Source organism: Lepidochelys kempii, chromosome 1 (genome assembly GCF_965140265.1).
Source record: "Lepidochelys kempii isolate rLepKem1 chromosome 1, rLepKem1.hap2, whole genome shotgun sequence".
In the NCBI taxonomy this organism is placed as follows: Eukaryota; Metazoa; Chordata; order Testudines; family Cheloniidae; genus Lepidochelys; species Lepidochelys kempii.
The window spans coordinates 203,368,018-203,386,255 of NC_133256.1; the positions used below are offsets into that span (position 1 = coordinate 203,368,018).

Consider the following 18,238-nt stretch of genomic DNA (forward strand, 5'->3'; position numbering starts at 1 on the left):
ATAGATTTGGTCCACGTTTACAGAATCCTGAACATTCCTGATATATGTTCCTTCCATTCACTAGCCAAAACACATCAGTACCCATCCCTCAGAGAGGCACAATCCCAAAAGCCATGTGCTCACAGACAAGAAACAAAAAAGTTAAGTCAGCCACAAGAAATCTGTAAGTTCCATCCACAATCCTTGTAGCTTTCTGCAAAACAAACTCTGAATAAAAGAGTTATGAAGCTTATTGAATCCATTGCAAGGAGCTTTCACAATGCCATTAATACTCTGTTGCCCTGATATACCAGTGAACCTGCTCCCCTTCCTCAAAGCTAGTGATCTCAGTAAAGCATTAGAAATGTAAATGTTCCACACTAGGAACGAAGGCATTCAAACTCTATTTTTATGCCTTTGCTAATGTGGCAATATTAACGATTCCAGAGATCGGTCATGTTCTGCCCTGATTTAACAGGGCAAGAGTGAGCTTAAGAATTAATTATTGACAGAATTCAGGGTAGGGAAAAATGTGCTGAAATTTTCTATAGGCATCTTATTCCCTGTGTTTAGGTAAAAAGGTAGAAAAGATCAATAGACTAAATTATTAACTTGTATTTATAATAGCTCCTTCCTTCTGAGATCAACATGTTTTACAAATGTAAACAAAGATTAAACCCCTAAGATACTCCTCTGAGGTTTGGAAATATTTTCATTCCCATTTTACATATGGGGAAACTGAAGCACAGGGAGGCAATGTGACTAGCCTGGGGCACACAGAGACAGTGACAGAACTGGGAATAGAATCCTCGCTCCCAGTCCTGTGCTTTAGCCATAAAGACAGCTCCATTAAGAAAAATTCCCTGTAGCTAGTTTTCCCTCCCTGTAGTTGTCATGCTCAGGAACAAGCCACACAATTAAACAGGGGGACGGGAGATGTAATTTATGTCGCTCTCGCAATAGCTCTTGTACATAGCTTTAAAAAGAAAGCTGCTACACCAATATGTTGTAAAGGCAAAACATGTTACAAAAACCTATTCTGGAGCTGAGGCAATGGCAAATGTGTTCTGTCTGGTCACGTACCAAGATCACCTTAAACTGGGGGTCAGTCACTTATTACTATCAGCACTCTGCTGTGCACGAATCACATGGCTGTGCCAGGATCAGAGAAGAGATCAGGAGCAGCCAGGGAGGTAGGAATAAATCAATGGACCAAGAAAAGCTTAAAAATTCTCAGGAAACTGGTGAGGTGAGATTTCACTGTTTGGACGGTGGATTCTCAGGTTCATCTGCTGAGGGTAAAGTCATAAACAGCTGGAATGGTCATGATTTTTTCCATGTGGAAAGTGGTTTTTATACTTGGCCTCAGCTGCAGGCTTTCCCTAAGGAGTTCAGAATGTATTGTAAGCAAATATTTACCAGTCATGGGGCCCTGGAGAATGCCTGTCTCCACATGGAGCTTTTTTTTTTTTCCTTCTAAAAGCACCCCACATTATAGTAGTATAGATCAGCTACTGGTGTTTTAAATAAACATGTCCTCTAAACCTGCTCAGAACAGGGAAATGGCCATTCTAAAAGGGTGAAGTTTGTTTTATTCCAAAATGTTTTCACTGACAAACCTTAGGTAACTGGACTGGTGAACTTCCCAGTGCAAATTGGCAATGTTCACTGCTTTGTTTACCTACCAGCACCTGCACTGGTAAAGCTTGATCAGAGTACTTCTCAGACAGTCAACCGGTTAAACTGGCCATTCTTGTTACAGGAGCCTAGGTTTGTGCGATCTCTCAAAGAATCACAGGGCATGAGTTGCAGAAATGGACAAATCCTGATCACTTTTACTCATGTGACTAGCCCCCTGGCTTCAACATGATTACTTGTGTGAGTGAAGCTAGCTGGATCTGGTCCCATGCAACAGAAATTCCAGTTTTCTTCTTTCAAGCAGCAATTATAAACAGTGAGGGGAAAATACTGGAGTTTTAAATTGTAAAACACACGTCAGTGTCCTCCCACTGACTAGGTTTAGGACTAAAACATAGAATTTGTTTTAAAAAGAAGGGACATGCAAGAGTTTACATACATTTAAGAAATGGCTTTTCCACAAGGCAATTTTTATTCTTATTCCAATGAAAAAACAAAAACAAACAAAACTTCCCCTGCAGTGCTGGAAACCCAAATGACAACTTTTTGCTAGGCATTTCATAGATGACTGGTACTATATTCATAGATGACTGGTACTATATAATCAATCAACAATAGGACATGAGAATCAGAAAGTGCAACTGTCAGATGCAGAAAGGAAATTATTAAATGCTTTGGGGGCATTGACCATCTTTTAAGTAAGAGAGAGAGAGAGAGAGAGAGAGAGAGAGTGTGAGTGTGAGTACACAGCACCTAAGTCAATGGGGGACTGATCCCAGACTAGGGCTGCTAGAGGATACTGCAGTGCAAATCATAAATGATATTTACAACACTCTTACAGTTTTAATGGTTTATCCATGTTGTTGGTAACTTAGAGAAAGGATTTAGGTAAATTAGATGTATTCAAGTCAGCAAGGTCTGATGAAATTCATCCTAGGGTACTTAAGGAACTAGCTGAAGCCATCTTGAAACTGTTAGCAATTATCTTTGAGAACTCAAAGAGGATCTGTCAGGTCCCAGAAAACTGGAGAAGGTCAAATACAGTACCTATCTTTAAGGAAGCGGAACACAGAGTACGCAGGGAATTATAGACTGGTAAACCTAACTTCAATAGCTGGGAAGATACTAGAATAAATTATTAAACAGTTAGTTTGTAAGCACTTGGAGGATAACAGGATTATAAGGAATAACCAACATCAATTTGTCATCATGCCAAAGCAAACTAATTTCCTTCTTTGAAGGGGTTACTGGCCAAGTGGATTTGGGGACCCAGTAGATGAGTTATATCTTCATTTTAGTAAGGCTTTTGATACAGTCCCACATCAAGTTCTTATAAGCAAACTGGAGAAACATAGTCTACATTAAGTTACTATAAAGTGGATGCACAACTGGTTGAAAGATTTTACTCAGAAGAGTAGTTATCAATGGTTTGCTGTCAAATGGGGAAGGTGTATCCAGTAGGATCCCACAGGGGTCAGTCTTCAGTCCAATAGCATTTAATATTTTCAATAATGATTTGGATAATGGAATGGAGAGTGTGCTTATAAAATCTGCAGATGACACCAAGGTGGGTGGGGTTGCTAGCACTTTGGAGGACAGGATTAGAATTCAAAACAACCCTGACAAATTGGAAAATTGGTCTGAAATCAACAGGATAAAATTCAATGAAGATAAGTACAAAAAACTAAAGAAGGAAAAATCAAATGCACAACAAAAAGGGGCTAGATGGTAATACTGCTGAAAAAAAAATCTGTGGGTAAGAATGGATGACAAACTGAGTATGAGTGAACAATCAGCTGAAGTAGCAAAAAGGACTAATATTCTGGGGTGCATTAACAGGAATGTCGTACGTTAGACCCAGGAGGTAATTGTCCTGTTCTATTTGGCAGTGGTGAGGCCTCAGCTGGAGTACTGTATTGAGTTCTGAGCACCACACTTTAGGAAAGATGAGGATTAACTGGAGACAGTATAGAGGAAAGCAACAAAAGTAATAAAAGGTTTAAAAAAACCTGACCTATGAGGAAAGGTTAAAAAAAACACAACACACTAGGCATGTTAAGTCTTGAGAAAAAAAAAACTGAGGGGGACCTGATAACTGCGTTCAGAAATGTTAAGGGCGGTCATAAAGAGGACAGGGATCAATTATTCTGTGTCCACTGAAAATAGGACAAGAAGTAATGGGCTTAATCTTCAGTAATGGAAATGTAGGTCAGATATTAGGAAAAGCTTTCTAACTTGTAAGGATAGTTAAGCACTGGAACAGGCTTCCAAGGGAGGTTGTCGAATCCACATCATTGGAGGTTTTTAAGAACAGGTTGGACAAACACCTGTCAGGGACGGTGTAGGTTTAATTAGTCCTGCTTCAGTGTAGGGGGCAGGACTTGAGGTCCCTGTCAGGTGAACATTTCTATGATTTTATTATTTAATGCCAATGAGTCATGATGACAGCATCCCTTACTGCCTCTAGGGGTGGCATTAGAGAAGTGATGTTAAGTGGTCAGAGCACTGGAAGGTAAGAATCTCTTGATTTCTAATCCTGAGTCTATCACAAACTAAGAACTAAACATTTAGGCCATGTCTACAGGAAGCAAAAGAGATGTATTTTTAGCATGTCTAAACTAAGGTCTGGTCTACACTACAGACCTATATTGGTATAACTATATTGTTCAGGGGTGTGAAAAATCCACACCCCAGAGCAACATATTTATACTGGCCTAACCCCCCTCCCCGCCCCCTTCCCCAACACAGATAGTGCTGTGTCAACCTGAGAGCTTTGCCTGCCAACATAGCTACCACTCGGGGAGACAGATTAACTACATTGAGGGGAAAGCTTTCTCCCATCCTGCCTAGGAGCATCTTCACTTAAGCCCTACAGCCATCTGCTGCAGTGTTTTAAGTGTTGACCTGCCCTACATTGTAGTTCTACAGCTACCTTGTCCTCACTAGGATTTTGACAGAGGTTAGCGTTAATAAAGGTTTTAAAAATGGTCTTCACCCTGGTGAAGACAAAGCTTGAAGGTCTCCTTACTTGGGCTCCTCCCCTCTCTTAAGCAAGCGGGGGTTAATTCAGAGCTGCCTCCCTGGAGAAGGGGAGGCTGTCAGCAATAACAGCTGTAAAGCAGCTGGCAAATGAGACAGGTGCCAAATCCCATTCTCACTGGGGCGGGGCGGGCGCCTCCCAGCACCGGGCAGGTACTCACCGTGTTAGCCACATGGACAAAGAGGCGCAGCGGGAAGCCGGAGAGCGTGGGACCCCACTGGGGAGAGACAGAGAGAGAGGGGGGAGTGCTGCGGGCGGGGATGGGGGGATGGAGCCTCCCCGCCCCGTCGCCCCCGGGGGAGACACCCCAACCCCACCGCCGGGGCGGGAGGCGAAGCCCCCTTTGCCCGACCCCACTCCCCCGCCGGGGGTCAGCCCCCCCAGCCCGGCCCGGCGCTCACTGCGTCCCGCGGGGGCTGGTGACCGCTGTCCCCGGCCCGGCCCGGCTCCCGGCGCTGGAAGGCGGCGCGGGGGGTCCCGGGGCGGCGCCGCACGAAGCCCAGATAGAAGAGCAGGAGCGCGGCCGCCAGCGAGAGCAGCAGCGGCAGCGCCATGACGATCCGCAGCAGCCCTCAGGGGCTGGGGGAGGCGCGGGGAGTTTGCAGGGTGGGCGAGGAGGAGGCGCGTCGCACAGGAAAGGGACACCGAGCCCATTGGGAGGGGTTTACACGGGAGGAAGAGCGAAGGCGGTGGGGCGTGGCACTGGGCGGGGCGATTGCAGGAGGAGGGAGAGAAGGGTCTGCGGCTGGGAGCTTGCACAGTAGGGGTGCACACTGCGCAGGGAAGGGGTGAGGGCATGCACGGGGGGGTTGCACAGGGAAGGGGTGAGGGCATGCACGGGGGGGGGTGCACGGGGAGGGGCAAAGGAACAGCAGCGGGGGGTTGCACAGGGAAGGGATAATAAGGGAGTGCAGCGGGGTGAGGGTTGCAGAGGAAAGGGAACGCAGCGGGGGTGGGCTTGCGTTGCACGGAGGGCATATAATGCGGCACGGTCCGCAGCACGGTTGCACAGAGACGGTTGAAGAGGGCGGCTGCTCATCGGAGGTTGAAGGGGACGCGGGGTGGTGGATGGCACTGGCAGGCTGCAGCGGGAGTGAACGTAGTAGGGGTTTGTAGGGGTAAATGAAAAAAAAAATCCCCAATTTCTCTCCTTCCTGCAGTAGGCGGCACTTAGTGCACGCTCACAGTCGATTTCACCGTTTCCCCTGCATAGTCAATTATGCCCCAACCCTTTTGAGATATACTTGTGTGCAAAACTTTTCATAGCCCTAATCCTTCGATTAACCACCTGATTACCGTTATGGTGTGGAGACCAATTGATCTCAGTGGAACAATTCACATGTATAAAGCTAAGCAGGTGCACAATTGTTAGCAGGCTCAAGGCCCTATCACTTTTCTCCGTTGTGTGTTTTTCCCACAGTAACAGGGGAGATAAAAATCTATAAAAACAGAGAAAAAGGATAGTAAATACAATTGTCACAAAGATTAATGTTTTAAACGTTTTTCCTTGTGACTTTTTTAATGACTAGGTTTCTAGTTGATGAGTTTGGGGATGCTCCGATGGAAAGGGCTAGAGAAATGCAGTGTGTTATAAAGCGAGTTTTAATCTCTTTATATCAAACGTCAGACAAGAAACCTGGAATGGGTGAGAAAGCAGAGAACCCTGGGGCTTTGCAAATTCCCCTCCTAAACAGCTATGTTGTGAGTTGAAGCTCTAACGCAGCTTTGCACAGGGGTGCTGAGAGCCACTGAACCAAACTGTAAAACCCTGTATGATGGAAACCACTTCAAGCCAGGGGGAGCAACGGCACCCCTAGTTCCAGCAGCTATGGTTTTGCACACCTACAAAGCTAGCTTGCATGGAAATAGCACCCCAGGCGCTTGTGCCAAGAAAAATACTACAGCAGTTCAGCCACTCATCCAATCAACAGCTGTGAGCTGTGTCTACCCAGTAAGGGAAGTCCTCCTGTGAAACCAGCCAATCCAAGACTGCAGGGGGGAGCTGCATAGAGACTGTGCTTCAATCAGCCAATGACATAATTACTCTTCCCTGCAGCCTTCCGGGATCATTCTGCTAGGTCAGAGGGGGTTTCCTGTAACTCCTGCTGGCCTAGGGGGGAGAGCAGCGCTGCGGGGAGCCAAGGGGGTAGCACCCTAAGGGCGGAGTATTTGCAGATCGCGATGTCTCATTTCTTCCAGGCCCTGTGCAATAAACCCACGGCAAGGACCGGCGGGCCAGGCGTTAAAGAGAAGGACTTGCACCAATGGGGTCTGACAGGTTAGTGGGGATGGCTTGAGCTGTCGGAAGAAGTTACTTGTTTGTAGGGTAAAGTAAGTTAAGGAATTGCTGATCCTGAGGGTCTCAGTGCCCTGGGCACATGGTGTGTGAACTGGGGTGAGACTGCAAGCAGTGCTTCTCCCTAAAGCAGCGAGAGGTGGCTTAGAACTGGATAGTAATAATACATTACCTGGGGCAGGGTTTGCTGTCAGTTACATTGTTGGAAATCTAAATAAATTCCATTACAGTTAACCAATTAGCCTCTCACAGTTTGTACGGTAACTTCCAACATATCTGTGTATGTATGTGTATATATATATCTCTTACTATATGTTCCAGGCTACACATCTGATGAAGTGAGCTGTAGCTCACGAAAGCTTATGCCCTAATAAATTTGTTAATCTCTAAGGTGCCACAAGTCCTCTTGTTCATTTAGCTAACCTAGTCAGTCAGGCAGTGCTGTAATTAAGAACAGAATTAGGTTCTGTGGAGTTATTCTGGGATTACGCTGGTGTAAACTAGAATTTGGTTAACTCTGCCCATTTTTATGGTTAAGATTTTTTTTTTTAAATCAAATAAACTGTGCTCTCTTTATCTCTTCCCATGGAAGCTGTCCAGCTCCCTCGAGCTTGGAGAAAGTAGATGTGCACACAAAAAGTTTGAAATGTTGCATATCTCACTGAAACACACATGGCAAAATCCTTCCTCTCGCATGGAAGTAAATTTAAAAAGGGGGACACTCATTCATTTTGGCAGGGTGACTGGCTCTAAAAATAACAGCCATGTGATTTTGTCTTCCTAAAACAATACCCTAGAAAGCAACAACTATTTTTCCACCATCAGCATTTCCAAAAAGAGGATTATTGTAATGTTAGGGAAATGCGGAAATGAAATACATCCACATTTAATATTCCAGTTCTCTTAGTGTTTCTAACAGTTGTTCTCTCTGAAAAAAATAACATCTGCCACAATGCTATTTTTTTTTTCTTGGTCCTAATCAACTGCAATCAGTTAACACTTACACTAAACTCTTACAATAATATAGAGACTTGCTGGAGGGAGGCTGGTTTGGATATGAGACTTTACATTTGCTACTATTCTCTGTTCCCTGCTGTAGAGAATGGTTCCCTTATCCACCTGTTACATCTCTAACCCTCCAAGGTTGTAGTTCATCAACGTGCTTCTTCACTTCCTAGTTAGAGCATAGGAGTTGGAATTCCTGGACTCCACTCCTGACTCTTCTACAATGCTTCCTGTGGACAAGTCACTTCACTTGTTGGGGCCTAGGTTTCCTTATCTGTGAAATGAGGATAATTCTCACCTACCTCAAAGTAGGTGCGGAAGCTTGTTCAACAGGTGCAAGGTGCTTTCTGCTCCTTTGACGGCAGGTGCTAGTGAAGGGATAATCCACTGCAGAGCAATTCTCCAGTCTGCTTGTTTGCACACTCTACGTCACAGCTGGGAGTTATATTTCAATCCACTCTCTGGGTCTTTCGCAGAGACAGTGGGAGAGGTTTCACACATTATAGCAAGGAATTAAGGGGTCACAGTATCCAAGCCAAGACATTGAAGAAAAGAATGCAGGCGTCCTTAATTTTTGTTTTTATGTTGTTACTATAAATATAAATTTCTTTGCAGGGGTGGCTACAAAACAGTACTTGCCTTTACTGGGCCCTACCCTCTTTTAAGAAAAGAAAATCCGGCAAATAGCTTGCTTAGAAATGATTAACACACCATAGTAAATGCTGAGACCAAGACTTTCAAGAGTCTAAGCCTGACTTTAGACACTTAAATCCATATGTGAGCCCCTAAATAAATGGCCTGAATTGAAAACGAGGCTGCATTTTAAGATGTCTGACTATATATCCGCTTACCACTGAGGTGCTAAAATCCACATTTAGGCACTTAAATACATGGCCTGACTTTAGGCACCCACTTTTGAAAATCTTGGCCTAGATGTCTCAAGCTGGGTAACAAATCAACTAAGGATCCTGAAAATTGTGTTCAAAGTGACTTTGGCCTATACTATGTGAGGAGTTTCTGGCAGAGTTTAGAATGGAGCCCAGCTCTTCTGCCCTCCCGGTTCTGTGCTTTAACCACAAAATCATCCTCCCTCCCCAATGTAGGCAGACAGAAAGACAGTTCAATAAAATCACCTTATCAAGAGTCTGTTATATTAATGTCTGCAGTGAGTATGAACAAAGCTACATGTAGTACCATTGATGACTACAGAGGAGGATGCTAAAGAAATCTGCGAGTGTGTGGGTTTATTTATTTATGTTTTGGTTAAAACTCCTATAGCAAGAAGTATCCCTACAGAAAGCTCCAGGTGCTTTTTACAATGCATAAAACTCACAATAACAAAGCACCAGTAATAGTAAACTTACTAGACCAGAGGTTCTCCACCTTTTCCTTTCTGAGGTCTGCTCCCCCTCCCCTCCCCCCCACCCCACATGCTATAAAAACTCCACTGCCCGCCTGTGCCACAATAACTAACTGGTTTTCTGCATATAACAGCCAGTCAGTGTTAGGGGTTAACAAGAAGGGCAGTTGCCTGGGGCCCCATGCCATAGGAGCCCCCATGAAACTACATTGCTCAGGCTTCAGCCCCAGGTGGCAGGGCTCAGGGACCTAGGCTTCAGCCCCGTGCAGTGGGGATTCAGCTTTCTGCCTTGGGCCCCAGCAAGTCTAATGCTGGCCCTACTCGGAGGTCCCATTGAAACCTGCGTGAGGCCCCCTAGGGGCCCTGGACCACTGGTTGAGAACTACTTTACTAGACTACCTTATTCCTCAATTTGTTGCCAATAATTATAGTAACCTAAAATACCCCACCTTCAGTATTCCCTCAGAAAACTTCAATGTGTTCCATCCCCAAACACCAGCGAGAAAAGATGAGCAATATGGTAGGTTAACAGACTGGGGGTGGGAGGGGGAAGAGTTCCAAAGTTGAGGACCCATCATGGAAAATTCCACTCCAGAATTTTCTTCCTGTTTAATTTGAGGCCAGTTGAGGCATCTCCACTGATCTCAGTTGCAGCAGTTTGACATCTGTAGAGAAGTGATCTACCAAGCCGGCACGTCCCAAATCATTTAGGGATTTATTAGTGAAAACCAGTGCCTTAAACTCCACCTGAAAATGTATTTGCAGCCAATGCCATCGGTGAAGTACTGATGCTATGCTATGTGCTCTGGGTTGGCAGGCAGGCATATTCTGCACCAGTTTCAGCTTCTGGATAGTCTCTGGATATAATGCCATGTAAAGTGCATTGCAGTAGGATGTAGCTTTACACCATTTACTTTTATTTCTAGGTATCCAACTCCGTTCCTACCAAATGGAAGGACTAAAGTGGCTAGTACAGTGCTACGAAATTCAGCGCGGCTGCATCCTGGGTGACGAGATGGGTCTCGGAAAGACTTGTCAGGTGCATTTTTTCATTACTATGTAGAAAAACAACTTGGCCAAATTTCTGTTTTCCCAGTGATTCCTACAAGAGGAAGAAAAATACCAATGATCAAACCAAGGATCAAATTCTGAAGTGCATACTGCAAGGATTAAAACCTAAATCCTGATTCCTTTAGTGGTTACTCAGGTAAAACTCCCTTTGACCTCAGTAAAGGTTTTGCCTGAGTAACACTCAGTAAGGACTTTATTTATTTTATTTTAAGGCAAAATGCTCTTCTGTCAGGAGACATTGCATTGAATATTGAGGACAAAAGTAATGATGGCCATACATGAGACCCCCCCTGTTAAGCTGTAAAAACAACATACTATCAGTGTAATGGTGATAGTTTTATGAAGTTCAGTTCTAGGGTCAGAGAGATAAGTGAAACTTGTAGATTTTTCATATTGATTTTTTGTGACAACATTTTTCAAAATAAGTCTTGCAAGTTTTGGAGAATGAGTCTGACATGCATGTTAATCTGACAATATTCCATGCATCTTAAATAACAAGTGAATTGTTTTAAACATTGACATAGAGTAGATATTCTTCTGTCCTTGTGGGAGGGGATTATTGGGTCTGAGTTGTGGCATTCAGACCTAAACTTTTCCATAGTTTGGAGTTCTTTTGATTTTGGATTTTTATTTATTTATTTATTTTTTGTCCTGTTTTGTTGTAGAGAACCTGCAGGGGCCAGCTGGGAGGCTGTGGGTGTGTTTAGATACAGGGCGATGGTTTGAGTCCATTTCTAGTCATTGGAAAATAATCTCCTCTTTGTCTGTCTATGTGTGTTCTAGACTATTGCTCTGCTTGTTTATTTGACTGGAAAGTTAAACAAAAGGCCATTTCTCATTCTTTGTCCTCTATCCGTGTTGAGCAACTGGAAGGAGGAGCTGGAGAGGTAAGCCTCAGCAATTATATTATCATCTTATATCTTAGCACTAGGTTTGATCTCGGGGTACAGGTTGGAGGCTGAATCAAGGCTGAGGCTCAGGTTTGGCAAAACCAAAATCTTGCTGCCTTTATATAAGACTTTTCAGCTCAAAATGGTGGAAATCCCATGAGACTGGTAGCTATCACAAGATTTCCCATTTTGAGCATCAGGAGTCATGAGAGAGTAGCCATTCTCATAAGATTTTTGGAATTCTCCAATCAGAACCACAAAATATGATCCAGCCTGGCTCCAAACGCATCTGGGTAGCTTTCGAGTCAGAGACTTGAATCCAAACCCTGTCCTCCAAAACCTCAAGGCATTTGGATCTGAGTTTGCCGTTTGGGCCCGTCTCTGGTTTATACACTCTTTGATAGTCTGGGTTCAAAGTAGACTTCGTCCTTTATTTACATGAAAGTCTCAGCCTAGCTCTCTACTTTGTTTTTTTTATAATGAAAACAGATTTGCTCCAGGTCTTTCCTATGTGGCATATGCAGGAGACAAGGAGGAAAGGGCCAAGCTGCAGTGGGACCTGAAAGCGCATTCTCATTTCCACGTGCTGCTCACTACATATGAGGTACCTGCCAGCAGGCAGGAGCATTACTTGCTTGCAGGACACAGGTTCATTTTGAGCTGGAGCCTCAGAACAATCACATTTAGTGGAAGCTTCTGCTTGTATTTACCTTCCCCTTCGTCCCATTCAGTGGCTGCTGTAGGATCCTATTCCATATTCCTTACTGAGATAGAACCCTGTTCTCAGTCCTTTCTCCAGTGAAACTCCCATTGAAGGTAATAGGCGTCTGAGCTAAATAAGGAGTGCTGAACAGAGTCCATGATTAGGACCCAGTTTTGCTCTTACTGGTGCCAATGGGAGCAGGATTGGAGCCAGCCAGAACTAGATTGGTCTTAGTCGCTGCTTTGGCCTCTCCTGCAGTTATTAAAACAGTGTTCTGTTGCTTAATTATTCCTGAGGGGAAAATAAAAATCTTCTCCATTATAAATCGCTCCTCACGGCAATGATTTAGCACCATTCGTTCAATCCATTTTAAAAAAATAAACACATCTGCATCAATCTAGTAGTGGTGAAAGGTCCCCATTAGCTTCCACCATCTGATTTCTCTGACCTTCCTTCATTGCTTCTGCCCCTTTGCTTCCCCTGTTTTGTGGTCTCTCACTTTCTCTTCCCCCTTAGATTGTATCTATTTGTCCCATGCTGTCCCCTCTGACCCTGCCCACCTTTCCACTCTCGCTCCTCGATCCTGTCTGTGCTATGAGAATACTTATCCCAAGGGCACTAAAGGGAGGGGGACTTTCACACTGGAGCAAGCTTTAGAAAGTCCTACCTATCCATGCATAAATTCACTTGACTAGTATTTCTCTTTGCTTGCTGTTGCCAGTGGTGAGGTCTGTGCTTTTAATAAGGGCTTTCTTCTTGACACAGCCCAGCTTCTCCTCCTTTTTGAAGGTGGACAGTGTGTGTGCTTGTGACATTAGCAAGTAATTATGATGCCACAAATTCATCATTATCACTTATTTTAATGCAGGGTCAATGAGGAGGGAAAATGAAACATGGAGGGGAGGTAGATAACGTCACTAGTTCTCAAATGTGGGAAGAAACATTATGTGAGAAAACATGACAGAAGTGAAAAGACTTTGCTGAGAGAGCTGAACATTTTCCCCAGCTTGAGTCTCTCTCTTAATATTTCTTGGTTGAGCTTTTCTGCTTGTGTTTTGTATTGTATTTCCGATGAGACCTAAAACTAAGGTCCTGGCAACTTGTGGTCATTATAGATCCCAGGGCTCTTTCCATAAGAGCAATTTGGGTGTCTAGGCCAAATTGCAACTCCATTAATTACGTTCCATCCTCTAAATCAGAGGTGGGCAAACTATGGTCCGTGGGTCACATCCGGCCCGTGGGACCGTCCTGCCTGGCCCTTGAGCTCCTGGCCGGGGAGGCTACCCCCGGCCCCTTCCCGGCTGTTCCTCCTCCCCTGCAGCTGCACCACCACGCAGGCAGTGGGGCTGCGAGCTCCTGCCGCTCTGAGCAACGACTGGGGGAGGTTGGGTAGGAGGTCCTGGGGGGCAGGCCCAGCTCTAGGTTTTTTGCCACCCAAAGCAAAAAATTTGCCACCCCAAGCTCCGAGAGCACAACTGCCGAAGCCAAAAAAAAAAAAAAAAAAAAACAGGATAGCTGGAATGCCGCCCCTGGAATTGTGCCTCCCCAAGCATGTGCTTGCTTTGCTGGTGGCTAGCCGGGGGGACAGGGAGCAGGGGGTGGGGTGGTCAGGAATAGGGGGGGTTGGATAGGGGGTGAGGTGTCGGGGGGCCTGTCTGGGGGCAGGGGTGTGGATAGGGGGCAGGGCAGTCCAGGGACAGGGAGCAGGGCGGGTTGGATAGGTGTGGGAAATGTGGGGGGCCTGTCAGGGGGCGGGGGTGTGGATAGGGGTTGGGGCAGTCAGGGGATGGGGTGGGTTGGATGGTGGTGGGGTCCAGGGGGTCGGTTAGGGGCGGGGGGTGCCAGGAGAGGGCGGTCAGGGGACAAGGAGCCGGGGGAGGGGGGGTTGGATGGGTTGGAGGTTCTGAGGAGGGCAGTCAGGGGGCGGGAAATGGGGGGAGGTGGGATGGGGGGGGGGCTAGGCTGTTTGGGGAGGCACAGCCTTCCCTACCCGGCCCTCCATACAGTTTCACACCCCGATATGGCCCTCGGGCCAAAAAGTTTGCCCACCCCTGCTCTAAATTCTTCCTGCAGTTTCAATTCTCTTTCACTTTCTCTCCTATTGTTGTATGCTGTTAAGTAGCTGCCATATTCCACTCAAGAAGCAGCTGCAGTTCAAGGGTTGGTGAAGTGATCCTTGTCTGTGAACTGTTTATATATCAGTTTGTTATATTAGTAAATAACTTTAGGATATCTTATGTTGAGAGGTGCTATGTAACTGTAAGGCATTGTGTGTAACACTGATTTTGTTTGATTACAGATATGCCTGAAAGATGGAGCATTTCTAAAATTGTGAGTTTATTTTTATTTTCCTAGAATTTATGCAGTGGGTCTGTCAACAGTCTGTCTAGGCACATTGATGTGAGGTCCCAGTTCTGTTGTTTCACATGAGTCATTGCACTCTTCTTTGATTATTAGAATTTTTCTTCGAGCAACATTTAATGAAGGATCTTTTCACCTTCAGCCACATTGTACATGAGCAATCCTCCCCCCCAGCCGCTAAAGGAACAATTTTCAAGCAGATGAAAAAGTAAATGTTGTGCACTGGTCACACGTAACGGGCATAAAAGGAGTGAGTGGATTTTTGCTCCTAGGGAGCAAGCAATAGCACCAATAGAAGATAGTACATAGAGTAATATTCTGGTAAAAGTGGCTGCATTGGTTTAGAGCAGTGGTCCTCAACTTATTTATCAATGTGGGCCGCAGGTTGAGACCCACGGTGCCCCCACAACCCTTCCACAGACCCCTATGCCTAGCATCCCCCGCCCAGAGACCCCTCCACACAGTGGAGCCAGGAGGGGAGCCCCAGGTGCCGGGGCAGGCAGCAGGGACCCCGAACCCTGCTGTGTGGAGCCAGGCAGCAGCCCTGACTCCAGACCCTGCCGTGCAGGCCAGACAACCTTTAGCACACAGCTGGGCCGCATGTGGGTTGAGAACCACTGGTTTAGATTACAGGTACAAACTCTGACGAAAGTGAACTGCGTAATCGTATGGTTAGGATCATAACCTAAACTGTATCACATCACATTGCCAGTCCAGCAGATCCTGCTCTTTGAGTAGTTATTTCACTTTCTGGTGAGATCTGTATTTTATTAGTATAACCAATCAGCGGCAGGTATTTCTGTCATGATCACAGAAGATTTTACATAATGCTGCACTTGTACTTGGGAAGGGATTTGGATATCTTATAACAACAATGCTGATGCCTTATAATACAAACACTTAGTTATGAATTCTGGAGGCAATCCCATCTGATGAATGCTTCAGGGACTCAGTCGGAGTTAAAAAAAAACAAAACAAAACTGCCCCACCCCATCCCTTCAGCCTCAGTTCATAACTAGTCAGGTGTATGATGGGGCTTCTCTGAAGCACCAAGTATTAGCCACTTCTAGAGACAAGATACTGGGCTTGATGAACACATCGTAGAATCCATGTCTTGAGCTGATAATTAACACACCATGAAACATTTTGTGTGTATTGTAAAAAAAAAAAAAAAATAAACCCACGGAGAATGCAGTTCAGTCCTCTTCGTTCCAAATGACTTTCTGCTTAATTCCGTACCGTTCTGTGTAATTTACACCATCAGCGCAGTATGTAAAGAATGTCGGGGGGGTTAAGTGATTTGCCTGTTATCACATAAACATCAGCCTCAGGACCAGTCTCTTGGTTCTCAGGCCAGTGCTTAACCCACGAGACCTCATTTCCCCTTCAAGAACTGTCACTCAAATTCTTTGAGCCTGGATTGTTCCATCTGAAAAATATGGCTAATAATAATAATACTTCACATGTTTTCATCTGTAGATCTTGGAGCACATTACAGAGGTGGGTAGGGATGCAGTCCAGCCTGCCTTAAGAGTGTGCTTTACAAGCTTAGCAAAATTCAAATGATATACTGTATATCCTCAGTGCATGATTTTCAAAGGCTCACTTGGCCAAGTGGAAAGCCGCCTTCCTTCATAACAAGGCTGTGACGTACTTCTCAGTCAGGTCTGTTAACCTGCGAAAAGGCCAGCTTCTACCCCAGCTGTTCAAAAATAGTTCTCAGGAATATTTGTTTATAATGGAAAAAAGGTGTAATTTTTTTTTTTTTTACTCCGTGAAAAGCAGTTGAACTGTTCCCCCATGTCCCCACCCTCATTTTATCCCCAAAAGTTCATCTTTAGGCAGACACACAGCCCCGGGAAGTTTCAGGCTTGAAAGGTGACTGTTGCAGAGAGTAATGAGAGGGGAGAATGGAAAGGGTTTTACAACTTGAAATATAGATTGCTATGAGGTATCCATTACACCAAGAAATACACATGAGTGGCAAACGTTAGGTGAAGATCTGATTTCCGCCCTCTGCCCCCTACGATATTCAGAGGATTTTAGATCCTGGGTCTTGGTTGAGGGCCATCTCCAGTATAGATGTAGAGAGACCAGCTAATACTGACCTCTTCATATTGTCAAGAATTATTTGAATTTTAACTGAAAACAGTACTTTTTATTAATTTATTTTACAGGTTTAACTGGGCTGCTCTGGTTGTGGATGAAGCCCACAGGTTGAAAAACCAGAACTCACTGTTGCACAAAACCCTTTCAGAGGTAAAAAAGAGCCCAACAACTTTTTAGCTATTAAAGGACTTTTCTCCCCTTTAAAGGGTATGGGTTCATTATTTATGTCATCACTAGCCCTCATCATGTTTGTTCATCTGTGGGCCTGATCCAGTTCCTCTCAAAGTCAGTAGATAGGCTCCCATTGTCTTCAGTGGCAGATGGATTGAGCCCTATGCTGCCAATGGATTAGAACAGGGAACTTGTCTCACATTCTGACTCACGTTTGGGCTTCAGAAGTTTGAGGAATGTGAGAAAAGGATTAATATAAAGAAGCCGTAAATGGCGTGGAACTAAATCACAGCCAGGTGACAATCTGCATCAGGAGTCTGTATTTCTGATATGAATTATTAAAAACAACAAAGTGAGGTAACCGTGAATTTGGAAGTCTTGTCCGGTGGTGAGTGCAGGGGACCATGAGTCATGATTCCTCAGGTCTATTTCTATGGTCTTGCTATGTGACCTTGGTTAAGTCACTTCTCTTCATTGAAGTCAGTGGAGTTGTTCTCCATTTACCCAGGTGTGCCAGAACCAAATCTGCCCCAGTAGGAGCACATCCAATATGCCCAGGGCAATATTTTCTATTATTTCTGATCAGTTTTGTTTCTAGTTCCAGAATGGTCATTGTTAATGCTAAAAGATAACCCCAATCCCACCTTCATTCTGCTCACCTAGGTCCAATTTTTGAACTTGGTGGGAATTTTATGAAGTATTAAACTTGCCATAGTGATAGCCGTGTTCCTCAGTCTAAGTACAGGGAATGCTGCAAATAGCACAGTGCAGATAAATATCAACATTATGAGAGCTGCTCTGAAAACAGGAAAGCAGAGTGTGGATTTTGTGTAATTTCATTTTGGTGTTTTGATTTTTGTAGAAATGTTCCAACCAGCTCTAGTTATTTAACACAGTGCACATGGTTTGTGCATATCGTGCGACAGAGATCAAGAGTATAATGGCACCATATTTGGCCTTCATTCTTCCCTTGCTCATACATGTTTTGTGCTCTGGTGTCACTCCATTAACTTCTGAGGAGTTGCACCTGATTTACACCAGAGTGTTTGAGAGGAGAATCAGGCCCTGTAAGTTTGTTTATTACTCCAGATCTTGAGTTTGCTGGCTTTCACTGAAGTTGCAGAGTTCTGCAGGTACCTCTCTACTAACTGTCAGATTTTGGTTGTGTGGGAGAGTAGTGAAGGGGGTTTGTGTGGTAAGTGACTTTTCATTCCACTTGCATGTTGCAGTTCATTTTACTTTGTCTTTGCTTATTTCAGTTTTCAGTGGGCTTCAGTCTCCTGCTCACCGGCACTCCTGTTCAGAACAGTCTCCGTGAGCTGTACTCCCTGCTCAGTTTTATTGAGCCTGACATCTTCCCTAAAGAGCAAGTGGAAGAGTTTGTTCAGTGTTACTGTGGGATTGAAAAGGAGAGCAAGCCAGGCAAGTAATGAGTCATAAAACGTACTTGAGGGTCAGTGCTGTAAGCTGGTTAGAGCAGGGGATTGGGTGTTGGGACTTTGGGGTTTGCTTTCTCTGAAACTGATTAGCTATGAAACAATGCGGCCTACATCAGCATGTAGGTGCTTTCATATGTGTTTAGGTACCTACCTTTAGGCAGCCACGTTTGCTTCAG

General features: G+C 44.8%; 2 protein-coding genes across 7 annotated transcripts in view; one reads left to right on the forward strand and one right to left on the reverse strand.

The window, feature by feature from the left end:
• The window catches only part of LOC140896939 (uncharacterized), a 30,001-nt gene extending 24,674 nt beyond the window's left edge, over nucleotides 1–5,327 (reverse strand). The window contains exons 1-2 of one of the 3 annotated variants that reach the window (XM_073309124.1): nucleotides 5,059–5,327; nucleotides 4,818–4,874 (exon numbers count right to left, since the gene is read on the reverse strand). In XM_073309124.1, coding sequence (XP_073165225.1) covers nucleotides 4,818–4,874; nucleotides 5,059–5,211 — 210 coding nt within the window. In that variant the 5' untranslated portion in view covers nucleotides 5,212–5,327. Of the gene's footprint in view, nucleotides 1–4,817; nucleotides 4,875–5,058 lie in introns of those variants that run through there. The other 2 variants (XM_073309131.1, XM_073309141.1) reach the window with 2 other exon arrangements.
• A 99-nt stretch (nucleotides 5,328–5,426) lies between these two features.
• The window catches only part of CHD1L (chromodomain helicase DNA binding protein 1 like), a 38,866-nt gene continuing 26,054 nt past the window's right edge, over nucleotides 5,427–18,238 (forward strand). For 2 of the 4 annotated variants that reach the window (XM_073309102.1, XM_073309093.1), the window contains exons 1-7: nucleotides 6,857–6,935; nucleotides 10,245–10,357; nucleotides 11,173–11,276; nucleotides 11,769–11,883; nucleotides 14,282–14,313; nucleotides 16,521–16,602; nucleotides 17,883–18,045. In XM_073309102.1, coding sequence (XP_073165203.1) covers nucleotides 10,268–10,357; nucleotides 11,173–11,276; nucleotides 11,769–11,883; nucleotides 14,282–14,313; nucleotides 16,521–16,602; nucleotides 17,883–18,045 — 586 coding nt within the window. In that variant the 5' untranslated portion in view covers nucleotides 6,857–6,935; nucleotides 10,245–10,267. Of the gene's footprint in view, nucleotides 5,446–6,718; nucleotides 6,936–10,244; nucleotides 10,358–11,172; nucleotides 11,277–11,768; nucleotides 11,884–14,281; nucleotides 14,314–16,520; nucleotides 16,603–17,882; nucleotides 18,046–18,238 lie in introns of those variants that run through there. The other 2 variants (XM_073309112.1, XM_073309082.1) reach the window with 2 other exon arrangements.